This window comes from Tripterygium wilfordii, chromosome 3 (genome assembly GCF_013401445.1).
Source record: "Tripterygium wilfordii isolate XIE 37 chromosome 3, ASM1340144v1, whole genome shotgun sequence".
In the NCBI taxonomy this organism is placed as follows: domain Eukaryota; kingdom Viridiplantae; phylum Streptophyta; class Magnoliopsida; order Celastrales; family Celastraceae; genus Tripterygium; species Tripterygium wilfordii.
In genome coordinates, this window is record NC_052234.1 from 11,899,559 (window position 1) to 11,922,249 (window position 22,691).

The 22,691-nt window shown below is 37.5% G+C and overlaps 5 protein-coding genes across 10 annotated transcripts; 2 read left to right on the top strand and 3 right to left on the bottom strand.

Annotated features, from left to right (window-relative positions):
* Positions 1-1,350: 1,350 nt before the first annotated feature.
* Positions 1,351-2,812, bottom strand: LOC119995057 (40S ribosomal protein S28-like). 2 transcript variants are annotated; one of them, XM_038841423.1, is made up of 2 exons: positions 2,719-2,812; positions 1,351-1,829 (listed from the first exon to the last, which is right to left on the bottom strand). In XM_038841423.1, exon 2 carries the CDS (start codon positions 1,826-1,828, stop codon positions 1,631-1,633), a length of 198 nt encoding a protein of 65 aa, XP_038697351.1. In that variant the 5' UTR covers position 1,829; positions 2,719-2,812; the 3' UTR covers positions 1,351-1,630. The 2 variants fall into 2 exon arrangements, with proteins under 2 accessions (XP_038697351.1, XP_038697350.1); XM_038841422.1 differs by having other exon boundaries at positions 2,678-2,788.
* A 568-nt stretch (positions 2,813-3,380) lies between these two features.
* Positions 3,381-7,336, bottom strand: LOC119989339 (IQ domain-containing protein IQM6-like). The gene is made up of 9 exons (XM_038834790.1): positions 7,044-7,336; positions 5,877-6,436; positions 5,634-5,748; positions 5,478-5,543; positions 5,303-5,391; positions 5,111-5,198; positions 4,734-4,973; positions 4,519-4,620; positions 3,381-4,367 (listed from the first exon to the last, which is right to left on the bottom strand). The coding sequence occupies exons 2-9, from the start codon at positions 6,353-6,355 to the stop codon at positions 3,639-3,641; spliced, it is 1,908 nt and encodes a 635-aa protein (XP_038690718.1). The 5' UTR covers positions 6,356-6,436; positions 7,044-7,336; the 3' UTR covers positions 3,381-3,638.
* A 2,343-nt stretch (positions 7,337-9,679) lies between these two features.
* Positions 9,680-14,823, top strand: LOC119986793 (eukaryotic translation initiation factor 3 subunit C-like). The gene is made up of 4 exons (XM_038831479.1): positions 9,680-9,801; positions 11,136-11,204; positions 11,285-13,066; positions 13,672-14,823. Exons 2-4 carry the CDS (start codon positions 11,181-11,183, stop codon positions 14,614-14,616), a joined length of 2,751 nt encoding a protein of 916 aa, XP_038687407.1. The 5' UTR covers positions 9,680-9,801; positions 11,136-11,180; the 3' UTR covers positions 14,617-14,823.
* Positions 14,824-15,147: 324 nt separating this feature from the next.
* LOC119986801 lies at positions 15,148-18,835 on the bottom strand. Of its 3 annotated transcripts, none has more exons than XM_038831509.1 (3): positions 18,698-18,835; positions 17,017-17,952; positions 15,148-15,915 (listed from the first exon to the last, which is right to left on the bottom strand). In XM_038831509.1, exons 2-3 carry the CDS (start codon positions 17,938-17,940, stop codon positions 15,613-15,615), a joined length of 1,227 nt encoding a protein of 408 aa, XP_038687437.1. In that variant the 5' UTR covers positions 17,941-17,952; positions 18,698-18,835; the 3' UTR covers positions 15,148-15,612. The 3 variants fall into 3 exon arrangements, with proteins under 3 accessions (XP_038687437.1, XP_038687429.1, XP_038687421.1); XM_038831501.1 differs by having other exon boundaries at positions 17,017-17,968; XM_038831493.1 differs by lacking the exon at positions 18,698-18,835 and having other exon boundaries at positions 17,017-18,297.
* Positions 18,836-19,510: 675 nt separating this feature from the next.
* Positions 19,511-22,289, top strand: LOC119995162 (mediator of RNA polymerase II transcription subunit 7a). 3 transcript variants are annotated; one of them, XM_038841567.1, is made up of 6 exons: positions 19,511-19,691; positions 19,992-20,148; positions 20,338-20,407; positions 20,922-21,088; positions 21,168-21,241; positions 22,014-22,289. In XM_038841567.1, the coding sequence occupies exons 2-6, from the start codon at positions 20,014-20,016 to the stop codon at positions 22,072-22,074; spliced, it is 507 nt and encodes a 168-aa protein (XP_038697495.1). In that variant the 5' UTR covers positions 19,511-19,691; positions 19,992-20,013; the 3' UTR covers positions 22,075-22,289. The 3 variants fall into 3 exon arrangements, with proteins under 3 accessions (XP_038697495.1, XP_038697496.1, XP_038697497.1); XM_038841568.1 differs by having other exon boundaries at positions 19,525-19,662; XM_038841569.1 differs by lacking the exon at positions 19,511-19,691 and adding an exon at positions 19,696-19,815.
* The last annotated feature ends 402 nt before the right edge of the window (positions 22,290-22,691 follow it).

The window sequence follows — 22,691 nt, forward strand, 5'->3', positions numbered from 1 at the left end:
CAAAACCGTTTCCATTTAAGGTACCCTATACCAAAACCGTTCCAAAACCGTTTAAAGAACCATTTAAATTTCCAAAACCGGAACCGTTCCATAACCATTTACCATCGGGTACCCGTTTACCATTTAACTTTTAATTTTTTTTTTATTTTTTTATAAATGTATAATTTAATTTCTTAAAAAATAATATGACTTATCATGTTGTTCAAGTTTGAATGTATAATCTATAATTTTATTATATTATTTTATTTAATATGCTTGATCATGTTAAATTTATCATCCTAATAATATATCTTTACATATATGATTTATAATGTTATTACTATAATTCACTTTTTTAATTAAACGGTTCGGGTACCCTAAACCCGGCATCAAAAACCAAACCCGACCCTAAACCGTAACGGGTTTGAAAATCAAAACCAAAACCGTTTCCAAACCCTATAGGATCGGTTTTCGGATTTTAAATGGACCGGGTATCCTATGGATAATGCTCGGATCGGTTTTTTTTGCCATCCCTAATTCCATACCTATAGTGGCACCAACACGTCCCAATACGTGTGAAAAATACAACAATTGAAGCAGTGAATAGGTTAACAGGAGTACAGAGAGTGTCCGACCTGGTTAGTACAGTGAAGAGCTAACTGAAGCGGGAATACAAGGAAGCGACAACCTGCTAGATCTCTCACTACGCACGATGAGAAAATTAGAAAACCCCTTGTTTCAGTTTTCAACACTTTCAATTTTCATACGGCAACTCTAGGGTTAAGGCGTTTTGGGTGAAATCAGGTGCGGACGATATCAGGCATTCCTAGTTGCGGACAAATAAGAACCGAAAAGCGTGCTAATCACGTGATGTCTGTATTTTTTTTTTGTGTTTACTTTTAATTCACTTGCAAATTCCTGCTCCTCAATCAAATCGTAGTATACTGTTTACAATAAAGTCTTTATCATCTCCCCTAAAGGCAAAAATACACATTCTACGCCTCAATTATCCATTATAAAAGTACTGATCATTATCTGAAATACCTAATTTCTCATTAGAATCAAATCTTGGACACAACCGAGCCATCTCTCATTAAAGTAATTGATTACCTGCCTGTCAATGTTTCAAATAAATACAGTTATCATACCTATAAGAACTGTAACTTTTAATTTAACAAAATGCACATCAAACCATTGATGTGGTGGTTATCAAATGCATGTTCTTGTTCTTATTTACACAAATCTCTTTTGGCACCGAGGAAAGGCAGTGATTATGCACAATCACAACCATACTGGTTACCAGTACCACAGCGAAGGTACTAATAAAAGAAATATTAACTGCCATACAATACTTTGATTTTCTCATATGTATACGGCCATGAAAGGTGTGATTCTAAATTTTCATGAAATATAAAACCTTTAACCAACAATTGCACCTCAAAGGATACAGCAATCCGAATAAGAATGCAAACTTGTGTATTCCTGAAACACTATTAAAATGAAAAATCCATAAGATGGAACCAGTTATTAAGAAATAAGTGTCTTATCCCAGAAAAACTAAAACTACTAGAGAGTGACATCTGCAAAACTGGTAAATAACACAACACTTGCAACTGATAACCAGTAGATGAGAGTGAGAAAGGGGGATCCATCATCGGAGTCTTCTAGCTTCCCTCTCAGACTCCAGCAGAGTGAGGATATCACCTTCTCTGACTGGTCCCTTCACATTCCTCATGATAAACCGATTCTGATCATCCAGAAACTTAACTCTCACCTGGGTGACCTGCCCCCTTGAACCTGTTCGGCCCATAACCTTGACCACCAAAGCATGCTTGATTTGCGATTCCATACTGCCCAACACGAATGCAGCAATGAAACAAAAATGTAAGTGGCTGTAAAATTCTAAACTTCAATTCAATCAATTTCATTAAAGGAAGGGATCAATACCTTTAAATCAAAAATAAAAAATCTACTGATCAAAGAAGAAGTTTAAATCTCCCCTAATTGATATCATTAACCAAGCACATGAACCAAATATGTCAACAACAATCAACAAAAAAAAAAAGTAACAAAAATGACTCAAAACAAGAGAGTGAATGATCTAGTCAGGAAGCAAGCCAAAGCTCAATTCAAAAGCTGCCCTAAGACGCCAATAAATTGAAACACCCCCCCCCCCCCCAGTAGAACAGATTCTCAAATATTAGTACTACCATATAACTAGTCAAAGTTATAAATATGGTCAGCTATATTCCATGATGTTCCACATTCATCAATCCAGTCACAATAGCTAGACTAAACTTCTTAAAACTGTGTCAATAAAAGCCGCAGGGACGACACAACATGGACAACCTACATGAAGATAAACACATAAACATCCACTCAATCATTATCAAACTTATACAAAGCATAATAAATGTCAGCACACTACAAAGCATTATGCCAAGAAAACCTCAACTCAAGCGACATTCTAACCATAATGTCTGCTGGTCAAAACCACTTCTAATCTCCAACATAATTGAAGTAACATCCAGAAAACACAATAATCATAGCTTGATTAACAATTAGATTCGCATAAAATCCGCCATAGCCAGAACATCCATTCATTGTAAAAATATATGAATTATCATCCTATAATAAGCATATCATCTACGGACTACAGATACAAAACGTAATCGAAGAAATAAGAAATCAAACAGACTTCATCGCTCATAATTTTTGAGAAAAACATCGAGGGATCACCTGAGAGGCTGGGAGATAGCAGCAGCAGTACAGAGAGAGAGGCAGCCGCTTCTTCTTCGCAGTCGTGTGAATAAAACCAAACCCTAGATTTTATAGTTATATAAAGCACGTTATGTCAAATGACTCTCTTGTCCAAGTCGTGGACCTCGTGGGCCAGTGGCTACTGGGATTGGTAACATCGTCTTTTACTAATTTTTGGGCTTGTGATGTCTGGATGGGCCCAACTTGAGAATTCTTTTTTTTTTTTGGCTCAGTGAGATTTTCTTTTCCTTTCCTGTGTGTGCCGTAGTGTAACGGGCCACCATGGGCCGAGTAGTTTGTCACTTTGAGGTCCATGATCATGTCTAATTTTAATGAGATTTAAATTCAGACTAGACTATTTCCGAAAATGATAAGGATGTCAGTGTTTTTTTGTCTCGACTATTTCAAATACCGAGGTGGAGGCACACGATCCATGTGAAATCGTGAGTTCCACATGATCCATATAAAATTATGAATATTTGAGATAATTGGGACAAAAAACATTGGGATTCGTAAGACTCAAATATTTTACTCAACCATCATATGTATAGGCAAGGGTAGGAGAAAGGAAGCCCAAGAGAGAATGTGTATACACTATGCAGCTTCATATTTATGCTAGTTAATGTACTGTGCCTTCTTTGTAACATGTACTACACTTCATTTTTTATTGAGAAATCTAAAATAAAGAAGCAGACTATCAATATATGTAACTTCAGAACTTTTTCTTTGACCTTATTCTTCAGTATCAGTTCCCAATAGTATGGATTACTCCATACTCCCAAAACTGGCACATATATGCCACTAAATCAAAAAGGGAGAAATTGGGTTGCAACCGAAGCTGAAAGAATTCTTCAACATCCTCTCTTCCCAAATTGAATCAACCATGAAAGTTTTTTCTCCTATGAGTAAGACATTTTATCTGCAGCAAGGGGACTTCTGCCTGTACTTGTTTCTTTGGACAGAGGACTTGGGCTCAACCGGTTTGTGGTGTGAGGGGATGCATTGTTACTTCTTGATCTTGGGGACAAGTTTGCTTGCTCTAGAACCCGGAATTGAAGCTCTGAGGGGTAATCCCTCATGCAACCGATACGCGGTCCGGCTCCAGTGGTCCATTTAGATGATAAGTGTTGAGCCAGCTGATATGAATTCATTACTTTATGTGAATCTATTCTCTTCATGATCTTTTCTTTTGGTATTGGCTTCTCATATTCTTCTTCTTCATCTTCACCAAACAAATTCACTTTAGGAACCATGAAATCCTCCTCAGTCAAGAACGATTCCTCTGCCGTTTCATAACCATCTTCAGAGAAGGACTCAGGAGGAGGCTCTAAAAGAGATCTTGAAGTTTGACCGTGTAAACTTGGCGGAAATGCTTCTGTCTTGAAGATATCAAACATATCAGCTCTTTTTGGTATGTCGAGTTTTGCTATCTTTGAGCCAAATCCACGACGAGATGACTTTGATAAGGCTGGCTCGCAATTTGCTGTCGAATTTGAATTTTGTTGCCTTGAACTACTGTTCTCTTGGGCCAAACCTTTAACATCTTCGGATAAATCTGCTCGAACGGGAATGGAGTTTCTATGTTCAATGGTGAATAACTCTTCTTCTTCCTCTTCAGTTGGGCTTTTCTGAATATAACAAAAAAGACAAACATGTCAATGCTTCCTCATCCACATCAATGGTAGATAACCATATGAACACAACATTCGATAAACTATGGCAAAGCAAGTTAATCATTCAACTAAATACTAACAGCATATATGATTTGCCATTTTCTACCTTTACGCCAGCGAGATCAATATCATGCTCCTTAAGGTATGACATGAACTCCTCAAAATTCTCTTCCGTTGGAAGATAGTGTCCGCTGTGTGGCCAAACTGCCTATCAAATTGAAATAACCATATTAAACAAATTAATTCCCTTGTGATTTGGCCAGAGAGAGTGAAAATAACGAAAAGCCAAGTACGTAATTCATTGATTCCTCTTCTACGTACCTTCAGAATACCATCTTGGACAACTAATCTTCCAGCAGATAAGGTGGCTCCGCCAGCCAAGAAACTCGAATGTTGAAATTTGCCTTTGCACTTCTGCCCAACATACAAGGTCTTTGAAGTGCTGAGGACAAAAATCCACTTAGCATCTTTGGGACCTCCTGTAGTATCCAGAGTTTGATCACTTTGCTTGTACACCAACTTACCTTCCTCCACTATAACTTCATAAGCTTGCCTTTCAGTCTGAAAGAAGCAACAAATATATTTCAGCAAAGAAATTTATGAAGTAGTTATGGAGTTTGAATTTAAGTTGCATCGCGCTGAAATATCTAAAATTATCCAAACGTAAAAGAGGCGTTACAAAGCAAGATGAAACTCACTGGACCAAGATACTTTATGCATTGTTGGTGAAGCTTCGATCGAGGACACCTCTCACTATTGGCTTCTTTCCCATCTCCAATATCAAGCCTGTGTGTTCAAAGTCCAAAATGTGATTTTGTGAATAACACATGTTTTGGTGTGAAGCAAAATCTGTTAAAAGGGAATACTGTGGGGTTCTCAAGAAATCTCACCAATAGAAAAAAGGCTGTTTACTTTCACAGTGGAGCCATTTAGCATAGTAAAATTGTAGGTTGTGGCCATAACGATGCCGAGGATCAATCTATCAGAGGGAAGCCACAATATGAGAAAGATGAAAGAAAAACAATTCTTTTTATGTCAATGTTACAATCTAGTAATGGACCTTACTGCTTCAAGCCAATGCTGTAAAGCTAGCTTTCGAGCCTTTTTGTCCTTCGATAAGCCTTTCCCCACCTGCAAACAATGATAAACCATTGGCAGTTTAGACCTACATATATTGAGTAAAAACTGATACGCATTTCTTATTAACTTGTCCGTACTCACTTTCGCTGCTCTTGTTCTTGCTCTTGACCAACGTGAAATGGCTGTTTCAGGTTTCTCAATATCAAAAAACGATATAGAGCTCCGCTTGAGTTCAGCGAAATCTAACAGCTTCCACCTGCAAAAGGCATAACCGGTTTGTTTTATTGTCCATAACAAGCAAAATATAATAGATTGATATCATCTCTACAAGTCCAAGATCGAAAAATCCTCAAGTGGGAGTTGCATAAAGAGATTAAAGCATACCATCTCTGCTCAACAAGAACTGCACAATCTGCCAACTTTCTCCTTGTTCGGAAACTTTTGTAAACTTTCTGCAACTTCAATGCAGCCTGATATCTGCGGTTCCCTGGCTCTAGTGTTGATGGATGCAATTTGTTCTCGGACGAATTGTCAAATATTGCCAACTGGTCACCCTCGTCACCATTCTTAAGGGTTGGTGACATTAGAAACATATTGTTTTCTGCATCTGCAGTCGGGGTTTTGAAAGAGAACGCAGTCTCCAATTCTCTTCCTTTAAAGCTAAGAGACCCTTCAAATATTATCTTGCCAGAACCGTATGATTTCATTACTGAGTGTTCCGAATCCTGGCCATTAAAGCTGACAGACCTCAAGGCAGTACTCATATCTCCGTCATTGAAACTGATTGATCTCAAAAGGACAGCTTCAAATTGACTATCTAAATCATCCATATCAGCGAGCAGGCACGAAAAGGTTACCCCCATTTGAACTGGAAAGGGATATATATTACTTATATCCCCAAATAGCCAAAATCTCAATCCACAAAATCTGTGGGGTCTCAATACCTGCTATATTGAACCAAACAATAATTCAATGAACGCATTGTCTATATTCAGCTTAGTATGGAAAGCAAGTAAAATGCATATTTATGTATAGAGAATATAATAATGTCAGAGATTTTCAAGGCAACCATTTGAAAAGGATGCGAAAATTTCGTGCATTTCCATACCTTTGATGCTACTTGTTTCTCATTTCACTAATCTTTAATTATTTATGGATAGAACAAAAATGATGCACATCAAGCAATCTTTTTCCTTGTTTTCAGTATAACAGTGGAGAATCTAAACTCTTCTCACAACTAAAAACCCAAATCAGTAATGAAGCAAAAGATTTCAACTTTATTTCAATTTAGTCGAGTTGGATGGAGATGGATTCTTCTAACCGGATAACTCAAATTCAATTCTTCACCTCGAACACCCCTACTTTAAGCCAAAGGCACACTGTTACCTTCTTGTATAAAAAGATTGCATTTGCACATTTCATTTTTTTGTTTCGTATACTTTATCAATAATTATCTCAACATAATGGAAGGAAAAAGACAACCCATCAACATACACATACATAATAGAAGGATTATACCAGAGAAAAATTCGAAGGGAACAGGAATTTCACCTCAATCAGAGACCAAGCGGAAAAACAGAGATGGGTTGGGAACAATGGAAGGTAGAAGAAAGAGAGAAATCAATGAACAGCAGAGAGGGAAAGTAGAGAAAAAGAAGGCAATGGAGAGGCAACCGGAGGTGAGAAGGAGAAGTTGGGTTTTTTGGGAAACAATGTGAGAGAGAGCGAAGAGTGAGGACTTGGGTTGTGCCCCTTCTGAGGTTCCAAGGTTTTCTAACAATGGCTTTCAATGGTGCCCTTCTCTCTCTCTCTGACACCGAAAATGTCTCTCACAATTCACAAATTGAGTTGGTTCTAATGACTATTCTTGCTCGTATTAATACTATAAGGAAAAACAGAGTGTCCACAGTCCAACCACGTGGTCTCGAGTCTTGACTTCAACAATTCCTTGCAAAAACTCGATATTATCTCTTTGTGAATATTTCCTCTGGGTTATTTTCCTGGAAAGTATAGTACAGGCTTGACTATGATTTGTCAATACTCAATTGGGGAACAAAGAATCTTCGATATGGGTTTCCTTTAAATCCTTGATTAGTTGTAAACGTATCAACTAGTATATTCAGTTACCTTACCTAATTAATTATGTACTATATATTCCGGAATTGGATAAACTTAAGGATTTGGCCCATGAATCTTCAAATTAATAGTAATGTTGAATCTTTATCAGTTATTAGCACAAAATTAATAGCTTAGCTTGTGTCAGGATTTATAATTCCACGTCCCTTTAGAGAGTATCAAGCCATTTAGTTTATCTACACGGAACGAATAAACCCATAAAACGAGAAATCTTATTGATATAATTTCTGGTAATTTTTCCCGCATTAACAGGAAATCAATGAGTTGTAAATCATAATATCACGGTCTATTGGTACAGTTTAGCGCACCGGAAGATGTATAATACTGCATTATTCTGTATAAAAAAAAACTCACCATTACTGCTCAAACACCGAAAGAACGAAACGCTGTCGGTTCAATTCTATTTATTTTTTTTGTCGGAAAGTTTGCAGAGTCAGCCGCCACCGCCAGTGTCCGATGGTACTTAAAAAGTACAAGTCCAGTGAGGCCGTGGTGCCAATCCAAGTTCGGCTATTCAAAGTTCAAACAAGTCAAAGCAATGCAGCATCAACAAGTGAGTTGTAAAGTGGTAGCTGTCGTTTTGTATATATGTGAAGAACAGCTGCGTACCTTTTCTATGTACGAACTACACGCTCGTCTTGTCGCAAAATAATAATCAGGACCATGCAACCAACGTGAATTCGACCAATAAAGGTGGCAATATATATATAGTTCCATGGTATTATATACATATAGAAAGTATAGTTTGTTTATGATATTTATTATGTATGGAAAAGATATTTGGACAGTGGATCACACATGCTACTAGGTCTAGATGTGTTCATAATGTAAAGAGAATCCGACTTAAACTAGATTTGGTCTGACGCGCTTTTACAAAGCAGTCACCGACGAACATTCACATCATTTGACACTATTTTCCTTTCTGCTTTACTAGGAATGCTTGATCTGTACATGTCGTTGAAGCCAGCATTTGACCATTGATCATCACGTCTATGGTAGTAAACCAAGACACATAATTCTAAGGATAGCCTTTCTATCAATTTCAAACTCTTATCTAGTTTTTTTATTCAAAATCTGTGTTAGTCAATATTCAATGTTCAATGTAGTTAACGTTCAACTTAGCTTTCAAATCCAAGCCTTTTGAACAAATAAACACGCGATTTTCAAATATGGTCATGGCTTTCCATTGGTTTTTTACCGAGTGAATCCCTTCTAGTGAGTGGGGCTCGAATTACCTTAATGTCTTACTGAATTTCCACAAGCCACTTGGTCATCTATTAGTATGTAAACGATTTTATATTAAACTAAACGTGATAACCAAGTTAAAGTATTGTTTTTGGTGACCCAAAATTGGGGATTCGGGACTCTATAATTTTCCTTAAATTTTAGAATCTAAAAAAAATAATTCTCATAGGATAGTTTATATGATGCAAAGTACTATATATATTTTTTTAATAAAGCACGTATATGTATATGTGAGTAGAGAGAATGACGTGTCGTCATTTGAATAAAAGAATAAATAATGGATATAGCGGGAATTCTCTTATGCGGACACCCGCAAATTATATTAACTAACGCACCTCAATCTCACAATTGATTTAAAACATATGAGACCCAAAGTAGTGGGTCATATTTGTCATTTCACTTTTGAAAACATTTAAAAAGTGAAGTGCGTAAGTTATTAAGTTACGGACATTTGTATAAGAGAATTTGTGATGGATATAGTAACATTTAGTTTGACTGTTAAATCTATAATTTCTAGACTTTAGAATTATCGAGGAATTGCATTCGTCTTGGCGAAGGCAATGCATGAAGTCAATGTGGAAAATATGAGTAACTACACAATTTTTATTTGAGGGCTATTTTGGACTATTTCGGTTTGGGCCGTTATTGGGCTAGCCTGTCCGAAACTTGCCACTACTCACGGACTCACCAGCTTCACTTAAAAGACCATCTAGTAGGGCCTGACAGTTAAAAAGAAGAAGACCATTCTCATTGGTCCTATGTTGGTTAGGGCCCAGCCCAATCATGATGCGTCTAACACAAATGTAAGATTTCGAATAGGAATTAAAAATTAAAAACCCTATATTCCGCTGTCGTGCAAGTCCTTGTTCATCGTAATTCGGGTGTCTTGCCGCCATCGTCTCTACCTCTGATTGCTTCCAGAATCCAGGTACTCTCTAGTCTTCGCTTTTACGGTCTAAACATTCGATTCGTCTGGGATTTCGCTAAGAATTTGAAAATTGGATAAAGCGAACCCTTAACGACGGCGTAACTTAATAAACCATAATCCCCAGCCCTCCCGATCTTCTAAGTCTTTCGTTCCCTGTTTTCTTTGTGGTCTCTTCATTGGAGTTCACGTCTAAAACTATGGTGCGTTTGGTATGGGGGTAAGAATTTAGAGGTATAATTTGTTACCCATGTAAATATTACAAGGGTAATAACAATTATGGAGAATAAGTGTTACCTTGTTACCCAAGTATTCATTACTCTTGTTTGTTACGACTATACATTACTGGTGTAATACCATTACCCTTGTTTGTTATTATTGTAATGAATCAAACTAGAAAAAAGTGAGATTATGTTTTTTATTGTTACGACTATCATGTACCAAAATTTTAAAAATATATACATATGCATATATATACACACACAGCCAGATATATATATATATATAACAATAATTGTTAACAATTTTTGTATATATGTGTGTGTATGTATATATATATAAGTGCATATGTGTGTGTATATATATGTGTGTGTGTGTGTGTGTGTGTGTGTGTGTATATATGTGTCTGCGTGTGTGTATATATATATATATGTGTGTGTGTGTGTATATGTGTATATATATACATATGTATATATATATATATATATAAGTGCATATGTGTGTGTATATGTGTCTGTGCATATGTATATATACGTGTGTGTGTGTATGTGTGTGTATATATATATATATATATATATATATATATATATATAAGTGTATGTGTGTGTACATGTGTGTGTATATATATATAAGTGCATATGTGTGTGTATATATATTTGTGTGTGTATATATGTGTCTGTGTATATGTGTGTATATATATATATATATATATATGTATGTATATATGTGTGTATATATAACTTATGAGCTTTTAGAATTTTTTATTTAAAGGGGTAATAGATTGGAGTAAAACTTCTCATTACTTTTTATTACCCAGGTCCCCCACTAGTAAACTTTATGTGTAAAAAATAAGCTCAATTACTAAAATTTATTACAGGAGTAAAAGTTATACTGACATAACAAACACAAGTAAACTTAAAATTTAATTACCCTTGTAATACGCACCATAAATGTGAAAGAAATCAATAACTGCTTATGTTGTAAACCTGTGGTGGAATTTTGTTTTCATGCTGTCTGCTGATGTCGTATAGGATACTCTGGCAAGACACATGTTGGTTATTTTAGATAATTTTCTTTTTTATCTTATGATATCCTCCCTGTCATGAATGAATACGCAGGGTACTTGGTGCATCTGACTCGTTGTATTTAACAGACTCAATAAGATGGCATCACGTTTCTGGACTCAGGTTGGCATTGAGTCATTGATATAAATGTTTTCTTAGATTTAACTGATACCTGAATTATAATTTATTTTTGTTGTTTATAGGGCAGTGACACTGAGGAGGAAGAGGAGAGTGATTATGAAGATGAGGTTGAAAATGTGGGTGCCGGTGATTCTACCACTGAAGCTGCTGGAAGCAGGTACCTCCAAGCAAATGCTAGTGACAGCGATGACTCGGATGGCCAAAAGCGAGTTGTCAGGTCTGCCAAAGACAAACGTTTTGAAGAGATGTTGGCAACTGTTGACCAGATGAAAAATGCCATGAAGATCAATGACTGGGTTAGTTTGCAAGAGAGCTTTGACAAAATAAATAAGCAACTTGAGAAAGTTATGCGGGTTACAGAGTCTGAGAAGGTCCCCACGATTTACATCAAGGTTCTTGTGATGCTTGAGGATTTCTTAGGTCAGGCTTTGGCAAATAAGGATGCAAAGAAGAAGATGAGCAGTAGTAATGCTAAGGCCTTGAATTCGATGAAACAGAAACTGAAGAAAAATAACAAGCAATACGAGGATTTAATTAATAAGTTTAGGGAGAGTCCTGAGAGTGAGGAAGAGAAAGATGAGGATGAGGAGTCTGAAGAGGAAGAAGAATCGGATTTGGAGTTTGAGGAGGATCCTTCAAAGATTGATTCAGAGGCAGTTGAGGAGGATGATGATGAGCATCAGGATAATCAATTTGAAACGGATGCAGGCTGGGAGAAGATGCTGAGCAAGAAGGATAAAATCATGGATAAGCAATTTATGAAGGATCCCAGTGAAATCTCTTGGGATATAGTTAACAAGAAATTCAAAGAGATTGTCGCTGCTCGTGGTCGAAAGGGAACCGGAAAGTTTGAGCTTGTTGAGCAGCTAACCTTCTTGACAAAGGTTGCTAAGACCCCTGCACAGAAGCTGGAGATTCTTTTTAGTGTTGTTTCTGTGCAGTTTGATGTTAACCCGGGTCTTAGCGGACACATGCCAATCAATGTGTGGAAGAAGTGTGTCCACAATATGCTGGTTATACTTGACATTCTGAACGTACATTCTAACATCATGGTGGATGACATGGTGGAACCCGATGAGAATGAAACTCAGAAGGGAGCTGACTATGATGGGCAGATTCATGTGTGGGGAAATTTGGCAGCCTTCTTAGAGAGAATAGATACTGAGTTTTTCAAGAGCTTGCAATGCATTGATCCACACACACGGGATTATGTGGAAAGACTGCAGGATGAACCTATGTTTTTAGTACTTGCCCAGAATGTCCAAGATTATTTAGAGCGCAAAAAGGATTACAAAGCTGCGGCAAAGGTGGCATTGAAACGTGCTGAGTTTGTCTATTATAAACCACAGGAGGTTTATGATGCAATGAGGAAATTGGCTGAGCAGACTGAAGATGGAGATGATGAAAAGGCAATCGAGGAAAGCCGGGGTCCCTCAGCATTTGTTGTTGTTCCTGAAATTGTTCCTCGCAAGCCCACCTTTCCTGAGAATAGCAGGACAATGATGGATATTCTAGTTTCTCTCATCTACCAATTTGGAGATGAGCGAACTAAAGCTCGTGCAATGCTCTGTGATATATATCACCATGCTCTCTTGGATGAGTTCTCCACATCCCGTGACTTACTACTTATGAGTCACTTGCAGGACAATATTCAACATATGGACATTCCGACGCAGATACTCTTTAACAGGGCTATGGCACAGCTTGGTCTATGTGCATTTCGAGTTGGACTAATCACTGAGACACATGGTTGCCTTTCAGAACTTTATTCAGGCGGAAGGGTAAAGGAATTGCTTGCGCAAGGTGTTGCACAAAGTCGATATCATGAGAAGACTCCTGAACAGGTACTGATATGTGTTCCGTTTGTTTGGTTCTTTTATGTTTTCAATCTTAATTTGCATTGTCTGTTTATTTGTTTCATAGCACAAGTTTATATGTCTATTTCACCACGGAAGTTTGGTCTGTTTGATTGTGAAGAAACCTCAGCTTATATTGTACAAGGGGCCATAAATTACCTTCTACGGGGTCATTAAATTTTAAGTTTTCTAGCTTCCCATGTTTTATTTATCGTGGCTGTAGGAAGTGCAAATCTAGGCACTGCAAACCATGATTCAATATTGAATGGAATTCAGTACTTCATATGGATTAAGAGTACAAACATGATTGCTTGGATTTTAGCAGTCAGTACTCAGCGTTTTTGGTTAGGATGATGAATTTTGTATCTGCAGAATCCAACGTGGGTACAAGATATATCATATGTGACAAAATCCGATGTGGTTGATGGTATATATCTTGAAACATCAGTATTGCTGATGAGGTGGCACAAATTTTTGTACCTTCATTGCTAAGTGATTCCATCCGGCGGCTTCTTTTGCCATCAGTATTAGTCTAGCTTTTGTTTTATAAATGTGTCCATGAAACCTTTTTTGTTTGTAACAATAACAAACAGGAAAGGCTTGAAAGGAAACGCCAGATGCCATACCACATGCACATCAATCTTGAACTCTTGGAAGCTGTCCATTTGAGTTGTGCTATGCTGCTGGAGGTTCCCAACATGGCCGCCAACACCCATGATGCTAAGCGTAAGGTCATTAGCAAGACATTCAGGAGGTTGCTTGATGCAAGTGAGAGGCAAACTTTCACTGCTCCACCCGAAAATGTTAGGGACCATGTAATGGCTGCCACTAGGGCCCTTCGCAAAGGAGACTTTCAGACGGCCTTTGATGTTATAAAGTCCCTAGACGTCTGGAAGCTCCTCAGGGATCGAGAAAATATTTTTGAGATGTTGAAGGCCAAGATTAAGGAAGAGGCTTTGAGAACCTATCTCTTTACCTTCTCTTCGACCTATGATTCACTTGGCTTGGATCAGCTCACCAAAATGTTCGACCTCTCAGAGGCTAATATTCACAGTATTATTAGCAAGATGATGATTAACGAGGAGCTCTTTGCAAGTTGGGACCAGCCAACCCGCTGTGTTGTTTTCCATGATGTTGAGCACACAAGGTTACAGGCCCTGGCTTTCCATTTGACTGAGAAGCTGTCGGTTCTTGCTGAAACCAATGAAAGGGCAGCTGAAGCACGGACAGGGATTGGTGGGTTGGATCTGCCTCCAAGGCGGAGGGAGGATATGGGTGTCACTGGTGGCAGATGGCAAGACAACTACTCCTACTCTCAGGGAAGACAAGGTATTGCCACTGGGCGTTCAGGATATCATGTTTTAGGTGGGAGATCATTGGCAGCTGGCCAGGGTGCAGGTGGCTATTCAAGAGATCGCGCTGGCCAATTGCGAGGTCCAGGAAGGAGTGGTTATCAACCTGGTTCATCTGTACGGGGATCACAGATGGATGCATCGTCTCGCAGCATGGTCAATCTTAACAGGGGGATTCGAGCTTAAGAATTCAATTAAACTAACCTTTTTGTTTAATCTTAGTTCGCATCAAAATTGAACTGTATCAATCTGGAATCTTTGTTCTTTATCATTTGAATTATTTTATAGCCCTTCGGATGGTCTGAACTGAATTTTGAGATTCAATGTACTTTTGTTTCTGAGTCCAAGTTTTTGGTGGGAGCTCATTGTGGCATGAATTATTGGTCCTCCATGTATTATGCTTTGAGATACCGGCTGTTCACAATTTGCTGGATCCTGTACTGATCTCTCTTTACCCACTCTTATCATGCAATACTTCAATAGATCCGAACACTATGTTGCCAGTACAGCTACATCTGACAGTTCAATAGAATCAACAATTGCACCAATCCATTTCCTATAGGCTAATTTAGCAAACCTTGAAATAGCATTTCAGAATATTTTGATCAAAATGGTTACTCGCAGAAGACGATTCTCCTGAATATGGAATAGGGGACCTGTAATGAAAGATTTGCCCACCAACCATGCAGATCATTCGATGTCAAATGCTAAACAGAGTGGTTAAAAAAACTTCTGCAAGACATTTCTATGTTAATATCAGTATGATCTACAATGAAAACAAGTTCTCCACTACGTTCATCAAAATGTGACTACCACTGGAGAAAAATAATTATCAACAGATGTGATAAAAAAAAGTCTCTTAGGACCAAAAGAATGATCTAGATACTACAGTATAGATACTGATGAGGGAATGCTGTCATGAATAACTGTTGAAGGAATGGTAGAAAATGGTCATTTTTTCCTGCCGAATGAAAGTTCCTTTTCATGGTATGCGCTGCACACAAGCATGACTGAAACATAAGAACTCTTAAGTACTCCGCTGTACCTGATGCAAGAGAAGTTCTGAAATTCTATTGATGGAGCTACTTGCCATGTAATATTCTTTTCTAGCATAGAGATCTTCATTTTTGGTTAGGGAATCTCCACAAATTCTATTTAATCAAAGATATTCTCTGTGGATTCTCAGTTCTCAGTAAGGGAAATCTCTGTGAATTCTTTTTCAATTGAAGTTGTCTCAGAAGATTCTTCCTTTCTGGCAGGTGAACTCTCTAAGGATTCTTTTTTGTCTGGGGAATTCTCTGCAAGTTCTTTTTTAGTAGGGATAGAACCTGTGGATTCTTTTCTGGTAGGGGAAGACTCCCTGGGTTCTCGACTAGCCTTGTTGGTGACGTTAACTTCTAGAGGTCCAAGCTTTGCTTCCAGAGCCCTGACTGAATTGGTTAGAGATCTCCCGTCTCTAGCTTCTGCTAGCTGACCAGAGGAGGACTGTCACAAAACACAAAAACTTTAGCTTGGTCAGATGCTGTACGACAATTGGATTTTGCGCGCAGATAAAAGAGACCAAAATAATAACAATTAAATAGAAGTCCCTTTAAGCATTTAAAGATTCCTATATTCATAAATGATTTGAGTAAGAAGTTGTCGACAAATCTTGAACACCATTAAACTCAACAATTTAATGCAAAGGCAGATCACATTATCCAAGCAAAGCAGGACCCTGCTGCCATCATATCTCCCCAAACCCTTCTTCTAAAAAAGAAGAAACAAGAAAAGGGATAAACCACCACCCCAACTAATTGCAATCATTGATTAATCAAAATTATGAGATTCGTAAATGTATAGATTGGCAGTCTGAGGCCTTCTCCTTTTTAATGATTCACACTTCTTATTGGGAAATTTTTCACATAGCAATTTAGTATCTACACTGCAGACAATTGTATTTAAATACATTAGCCCATATCAACCCAGTTATTTCAACGCCATAATGGACATACCTCAACTGGAGAGTTTTCTAACTTCAGATAGAAACACCTTTAAAATTTTAATTTCAGCATTCAATGTCTAAGAGTATAACAATACACACCCGTCAATCAAAAAAAATCCATGCCATATAACAAGATATAATTCTGAAGTAACAAACTGAAGAATATAGTGTCTGAAATATATATAGCAAAATTAAGTTATAACATCAGATAAACTATAAAATGTGAAGCTGGTAAAGGGTCAAGTGACTACAGAAACTTAAAGTAGTGGTAATAAGACTACTCGGTCTTAAGGACGGAAACTCAGCAGAAGTGATTTCTCATCATTTTGCTTGAACAAAACAGAAGCATAAAAAGTTATTAAAACAAATGAAAAACAAAATGGAGAACAGAAACCCATTATTGAGTTTTGACACCAATGACAAACTGAAAAACAAATTGGAGAACATGAATCCATTATTGAGTTTTGACACCAATGACAAACAAAACATGCAATGCTTGTGCATGCGGTAATGAAAGGTTAATTGCATTATTAAATGATGTTGGCTACCATATCTATTAAAGAATTCTATTACAGGAACCTAATAATGATTATAATTTTCACCTTTTCCAGTTGCTCCACCCGTTGCTTCAGATCTTCCAAAGATACTTCCTTATGGATACGCTGAAGAATGTATAGCAGGTGAGAATGGAGGTCCTCCGAACGATGTTGATTAATCATACAGTGAGGTACTGTGGAATGACAGCCCACTGCATAAAAAGGGCAGTTCACGAGCTTCATAGGACAAACAGTTATACAGTGCCTGTCCATCTCACGTCTCATGATGTTATCTGAGCACTTCTGTTCACACGGAATTATCTTGAAAGGACAAACTGAATCATGCTTCTCCTTGTGATTTGCACAAAATATATCATCACAACCCTCATTCATGCAATTCATAGGTCTATAGCCACAATGGACAACATGATTGGAAAGCTCTGCTGGAGTATCAAATTTCATGTCACAGTGAAAGGCATTTTTGAAGTCAACATTCTTAAGCAAAGTTTGTACTATTGCTTCCCTTCTGTTGAGCAACCAAAAGCTATTAATCTCCATCTCTTGTACAAAATCATCTATTCTGTCTTCTCTCTTTTCACTCAGTAACCATCCTGAAACCCGGCTAAACAAATTCCTTTTTGAACTTGCAAAATCATCAACAAAATCGGATATGATATCATAAGGATGGTCAGATGCTTCTGCTTCTAAACCACCTTCTAAAACAACAGATTCCGCAACAAAATTCTCACTTCTCTGGGTAAGATAATCCACCATTTCCGTTCGAATATCAGCAGCCACTGAACCAGGGGTCTTGAAGAGGTCGCCTGTTGTGTTGTCAACACAAGCTGTAGCTAATCCTGGGAGGAATACTTGCGCAATCTTGTGAACTATTTCTGTATCACAAAGATCACAGCGGAAAGTAGGGGATCCATCTTTCCCATTTGCAATCTTCTCAGGTACTACTTCTGCTCCAGTAGCAGGGAAATCCATTCTCAAAGATGCCTACAGAGAATTTCAGCTACAATAAATCAAAGCCTTAAGTATGAAGAAGCTATTTTCCGTCAAGACCAAGCTAAAAAACATTGACAGCTCAACAAACCCCAGGCACGGACATAAAATTCAAAACAACTTCAGTTCCAGGGAAACAAACTTTACCTAAAATGGGATGCAATTGCTCTGATTGTAGCATTTTGAGGAATACACCAAATATGCAATCAGGTAATAGTAAACCACATGGATATATTATGTCGAAGATTTGTATATAACTTGCAGTGGCTCTGAATTCATCCATAAATTCCATTTCCCTCATCAAATATGATGCTGAATTTTTCTTAAGATATACATAGACAGCACACCTGTGAACAGATTCTGAACATTGCCACAACACAAGTACTGAATTCACACAATGCTGATCGATATATATATTCACAAAGATTGAGATAGAACTCCCATATCAAAAACGAACCCGAAATTTTAATTTTCACAATTATAATAGATTCCACACCCTCCTTAAAAATATCTCATCATTCTATTCCTACCAATAGTTTAACTAAGCGACGCACGTACGCGATCCTGAAAAAACATTCCTTTTATTTTAAATTCATGGAATTTAGTTTCTTGTTATTAAAAGGTTATCAATGGCAGCGAAATTACAGAGAACCGAACTCATGTGTGTTTCTCGAGCCTCTGAGTTTCGAAGTTTTTTTCATCGATCAAGGGTGCGTGTAAGATAAAATGTGGAAAATACCTGGGTTTGTAGAATCTGGAGATCCGGTGACGAGACAAAATCACGAAATGGTCAAATCTCTTTACAGATCACAAAGATTGTCGAACAAAATCGACGAAGCAGCTCTTTTCTGGAGGTGGTGGTGTTTTTGGCTGGCGTTTTTCCCACCAGTCAAGGCGACATGGTTCCATCTTTATAGGCCTCTATTGCCGAAATATAACATTTTGTCCCTTAATTATACTCATACTTTAGTTTCGTATTAGTATTTTTTTTCTTTTTGTCTTATTTTCTTAATTTCATCCCAATCAGTGGCGTCTCTCGGGTGGGGGCGACATGAGCTGTCTCCCAAGGTCTTTCAAATGCTGAGGACCCCATATTTTTGAAACAATACGAATGTTATAATAACATAAATAACATATGATACTTAAATTTTTTTTAGCGGATAAGAGTTTGTTTAAAACTCCCAAAGCTTTAGGTACGTCATTACTCTCAACCAGAATGTTTTAGCGTATTGAACAAAAATAAAATAAAAATAAAACTTCCCGCCGATTAAACTGCTATTTATGTGAATGATCATGGTGGGTTCCATTGCAGTAAAAAATCACTCCTGATGGATTACAAATTATTGTCTCGGATTTATGGATTATCCCCTTAAATTACACAATAAATATGTCAAATTACACAAATATTTTTATTTGGGCTGATGGTAGCGGGCCTAATCCGGATGGAATAAGAGAGTAATGTTAGGCCGCTGAAAGCCCTAATTAGGGATACTCTTCAAGGAACCATTGTCCAGTGAAACCAAGTGGACTGGACTATTGTTGGGCCGGTCTCAATGGCTGCAATTGTCTGTTAGTTGCATATTCAGGTGTGGCCGCTCATGGAAGCCGAATCACTGGTTTTTCTTTTTCGCTAGAATCCTCGTTCCTCTATCAGAATTCAGATCTCCACCCATATTATCCTCTCATCTGTTCTCCGACGAACCAGTTCGTATCCTTTCTGCGTATTCTATTAGTTATTTTTTTTCCTTCTCTTTCCATGTCTTCAATCCGTTTCATCTCTCTTTAATCTTTGGTTTTGTGTTTGGTTTGGTTGGGCGTGGATGGTTAATTTCTTGTGATGGGTATTCGGAATGTATGGTAAGAAGCTAGGGCAGGAAACAATGAACTAGTTGACTAAGGCTTCAATGCATATTAATTTTAATACGTATTGAAAAAGAGGGGGCAAAAGAGAACATGGAAAACAAGCTTGATAGCTGTATGAGTCGATACTTTACTTGTTTCGTTTGTACTAAAATTGGAATTCTGGCCTGTAGGTTTGGTTAAGAAGGGTTGGTAATGGCAACAGCTTCATACCCGCCTCCACCACCTTACTACCGTCTCTACAAAGATTACTTAGAAAACCCCAAATCAGCTCCTGAGCCTCCTCCTCCCATTGAAGGCACATATGTTTGCTTTGGCGCCAATTACACTGTGAGGCCTCGCTCTATGAACAATTGAATATGATATTGTGATATTTAACTCCTATATTTTTTATTCCTACTTTTTATACTTTCTAATATATGAATTTCTGGAATCTGTTGGGCTGCTCAGTTTGTAGTTTAATGGTTTTATGATCTGCTCTGTCGAAAAAATTACGTGTTTTTATTTTCTTTTGATTAGACTGATGATGTGTTACCAAGCTTGGAAGAGCAGGGAGTGCGTCAGTTGTATGCTAAAGGACCCAATATTGGTATGTTTAGCTGCTAATTTTCTTGTTCATGAAAGTAGTTCTTAGAAGAAAGCAATCACTTCCATAGTCATGTAATGCAGGCTAGTAACGTTGGATAGAAGATTACTTTGGGTCATTTTTTTCTTTCCTTCTTTGAAGGCTAGATGTAACTGCATGGAAGCGAATTTTATGTTGTATCCTCTATTTCGAGAAGAATTTAGACAATGGAGAGGAAACAAGATGAAATTTATCAGCCCAAATTTTTTGAGGTTGTATCGTTGGAGTCAATTACTTCATTCTCTTGAGTATGTTTTTCATTATAAGGATTTGTCAAAGATTTTCCAAATTCAACAAAAGAATGTCATTATGGCTCCATGGTAGCCAGAGAAGCTTCTGTTTCAAGTTACTTTTTCTTAGGCGTTGGCAAATTTTGGTTGTCTTTCCTAGGCTGCCATGTTTTTTTTTTCTTCTTCTTATTAATGGTGTTTTTCTTCATATTCTAATTGTTATATTTGGCAAATTTGTTCTTCTGTAGATTTCAAGAAAGAACTGAGGTCACTTAACAGAGAACTTCAGCTGCATATTTTGGAGCTTGCTGATGTTCTTGTTGAAAGACCATCACAATATGCTAGAAGAGTGGAAGAGATATCCCTTATCTTCAAGAATTTGCATCACCTCCTCAATTCATTGCGTCCCCATCAGGTAGCTTTTTTTTGGGTGTTCCAAAATCTGTTTCCTGGTCCTTGTTTAGGGATACATTCATGTGCATTTTTCCCACCAGGCTAGAGCAACACTAATTCACATACTCGAGCTTCAGATACAACGTCGTAAGCAGGCTGTGGAGGATATTAAGAGGTGAGGAAGTTTTGCTAAATATTTATGTTGATTTGGAAGGCAAATTTATTATTATTGGTGATTGAAGTATTGATAGATACCAATATATTTGATAGCAAAAAACAGAGAAAACAGGAAGTGTAACTAATGGATATCGATTATATTACTGAACTGTGATATTCTATTACAACTGGAAAAGGGAAATACAGCAAAGGAAATGATAAACCCTAGACTTCAAGGGCTAGGACCTCCCAATCTCTCAAGAGAGACAAACCAACAAAATATCCAGACGTCTTGCCCACTCTGCAGTCTGTACCTATATGCAAAACCAACAACACAATTCAGAAAGATTAACCAGTAAAGGGACAACACATGGACCAATTAAACACTGCCACGCTTCCTCCTTTTTTCATATGTTTTAATAATAATAGGTCTATCAAGTATCTATGATTTGAATGTATGTATTTTGATTCGGTGTGGGGTTGTGATAACTTGAGGCTGCCCCTTGAACCCATAAATGTTGGCATAATTCTGAGAAGCTACGGTGCCGGTAGTTTCTTGACATGATTATGATGCGTCTATATTAAGAACGAACTGTCAGGGCCTTGAGTGAAGTATTCTTATCGATATGCCTGTTCCCAAAAGTCAATAAAATTGGTTGTTGTCTTGTTATTTCTTTTTGCAATGTCCCCTGCTAAAATGTTATGAATCTAAATTATCAGAAGCCTCTGATCATGCGTCTAATTGTCGCATTGGACTTATAGTTCGTTCTCTTTTCTTTGTTCTTGCGTAGGAGGAGAGAAGAAGCACAGAAACTTCTCAAGGAGGCCCTTGATACCTTAGATGGGCACTAGCCCTTAATCTTGGCTGTGAATCTCATCATGTGGAGATTCTGGAGAAAAACTTTGCAGCTGCAACCAATCATTCAAATACATTTTATGTTTTGTTTAATTGAAGCCATGTATGTCCATATTATGTAAGAATTAAAGCTTAATGGCCTTCTTGTCCAATTCATGCTCTACTTGGGATGCTGCCAGTCCACTAGACTAGCAGGGCCCATGTTGCTATATATGAGTAGTTCGGCTCGAGTTTAGACGGAGTAATTTTAAGTTCTTCCCCGATTCTATACGCTTACAGGTATTTTTGCAGCTGCACTGTGATAGGCAAACACAATTTGGATTTTATCAGTTTTTCCACTTTTTTTTTTTTGATAGCAAGTTTTTTGCAATTGCAGTGGCCGATGTCTGTGATTAAAATTGCATGTAAACTGCAATCACTTCTAGTGCAGGTAGTGCAGGCCCCTAATCGGCTAATCCCCACATACTTGGGTTGACTAGCTAAGCTGATAAACATGCTGAATTAGCATCTTATCACTAATACAAACACTATCCAAAACTAATGATTTAATAAAATATAATTTAACTCTTATTTTATGCTCCAGCTTCGAACACAGCGGGATTAAATATTTGTG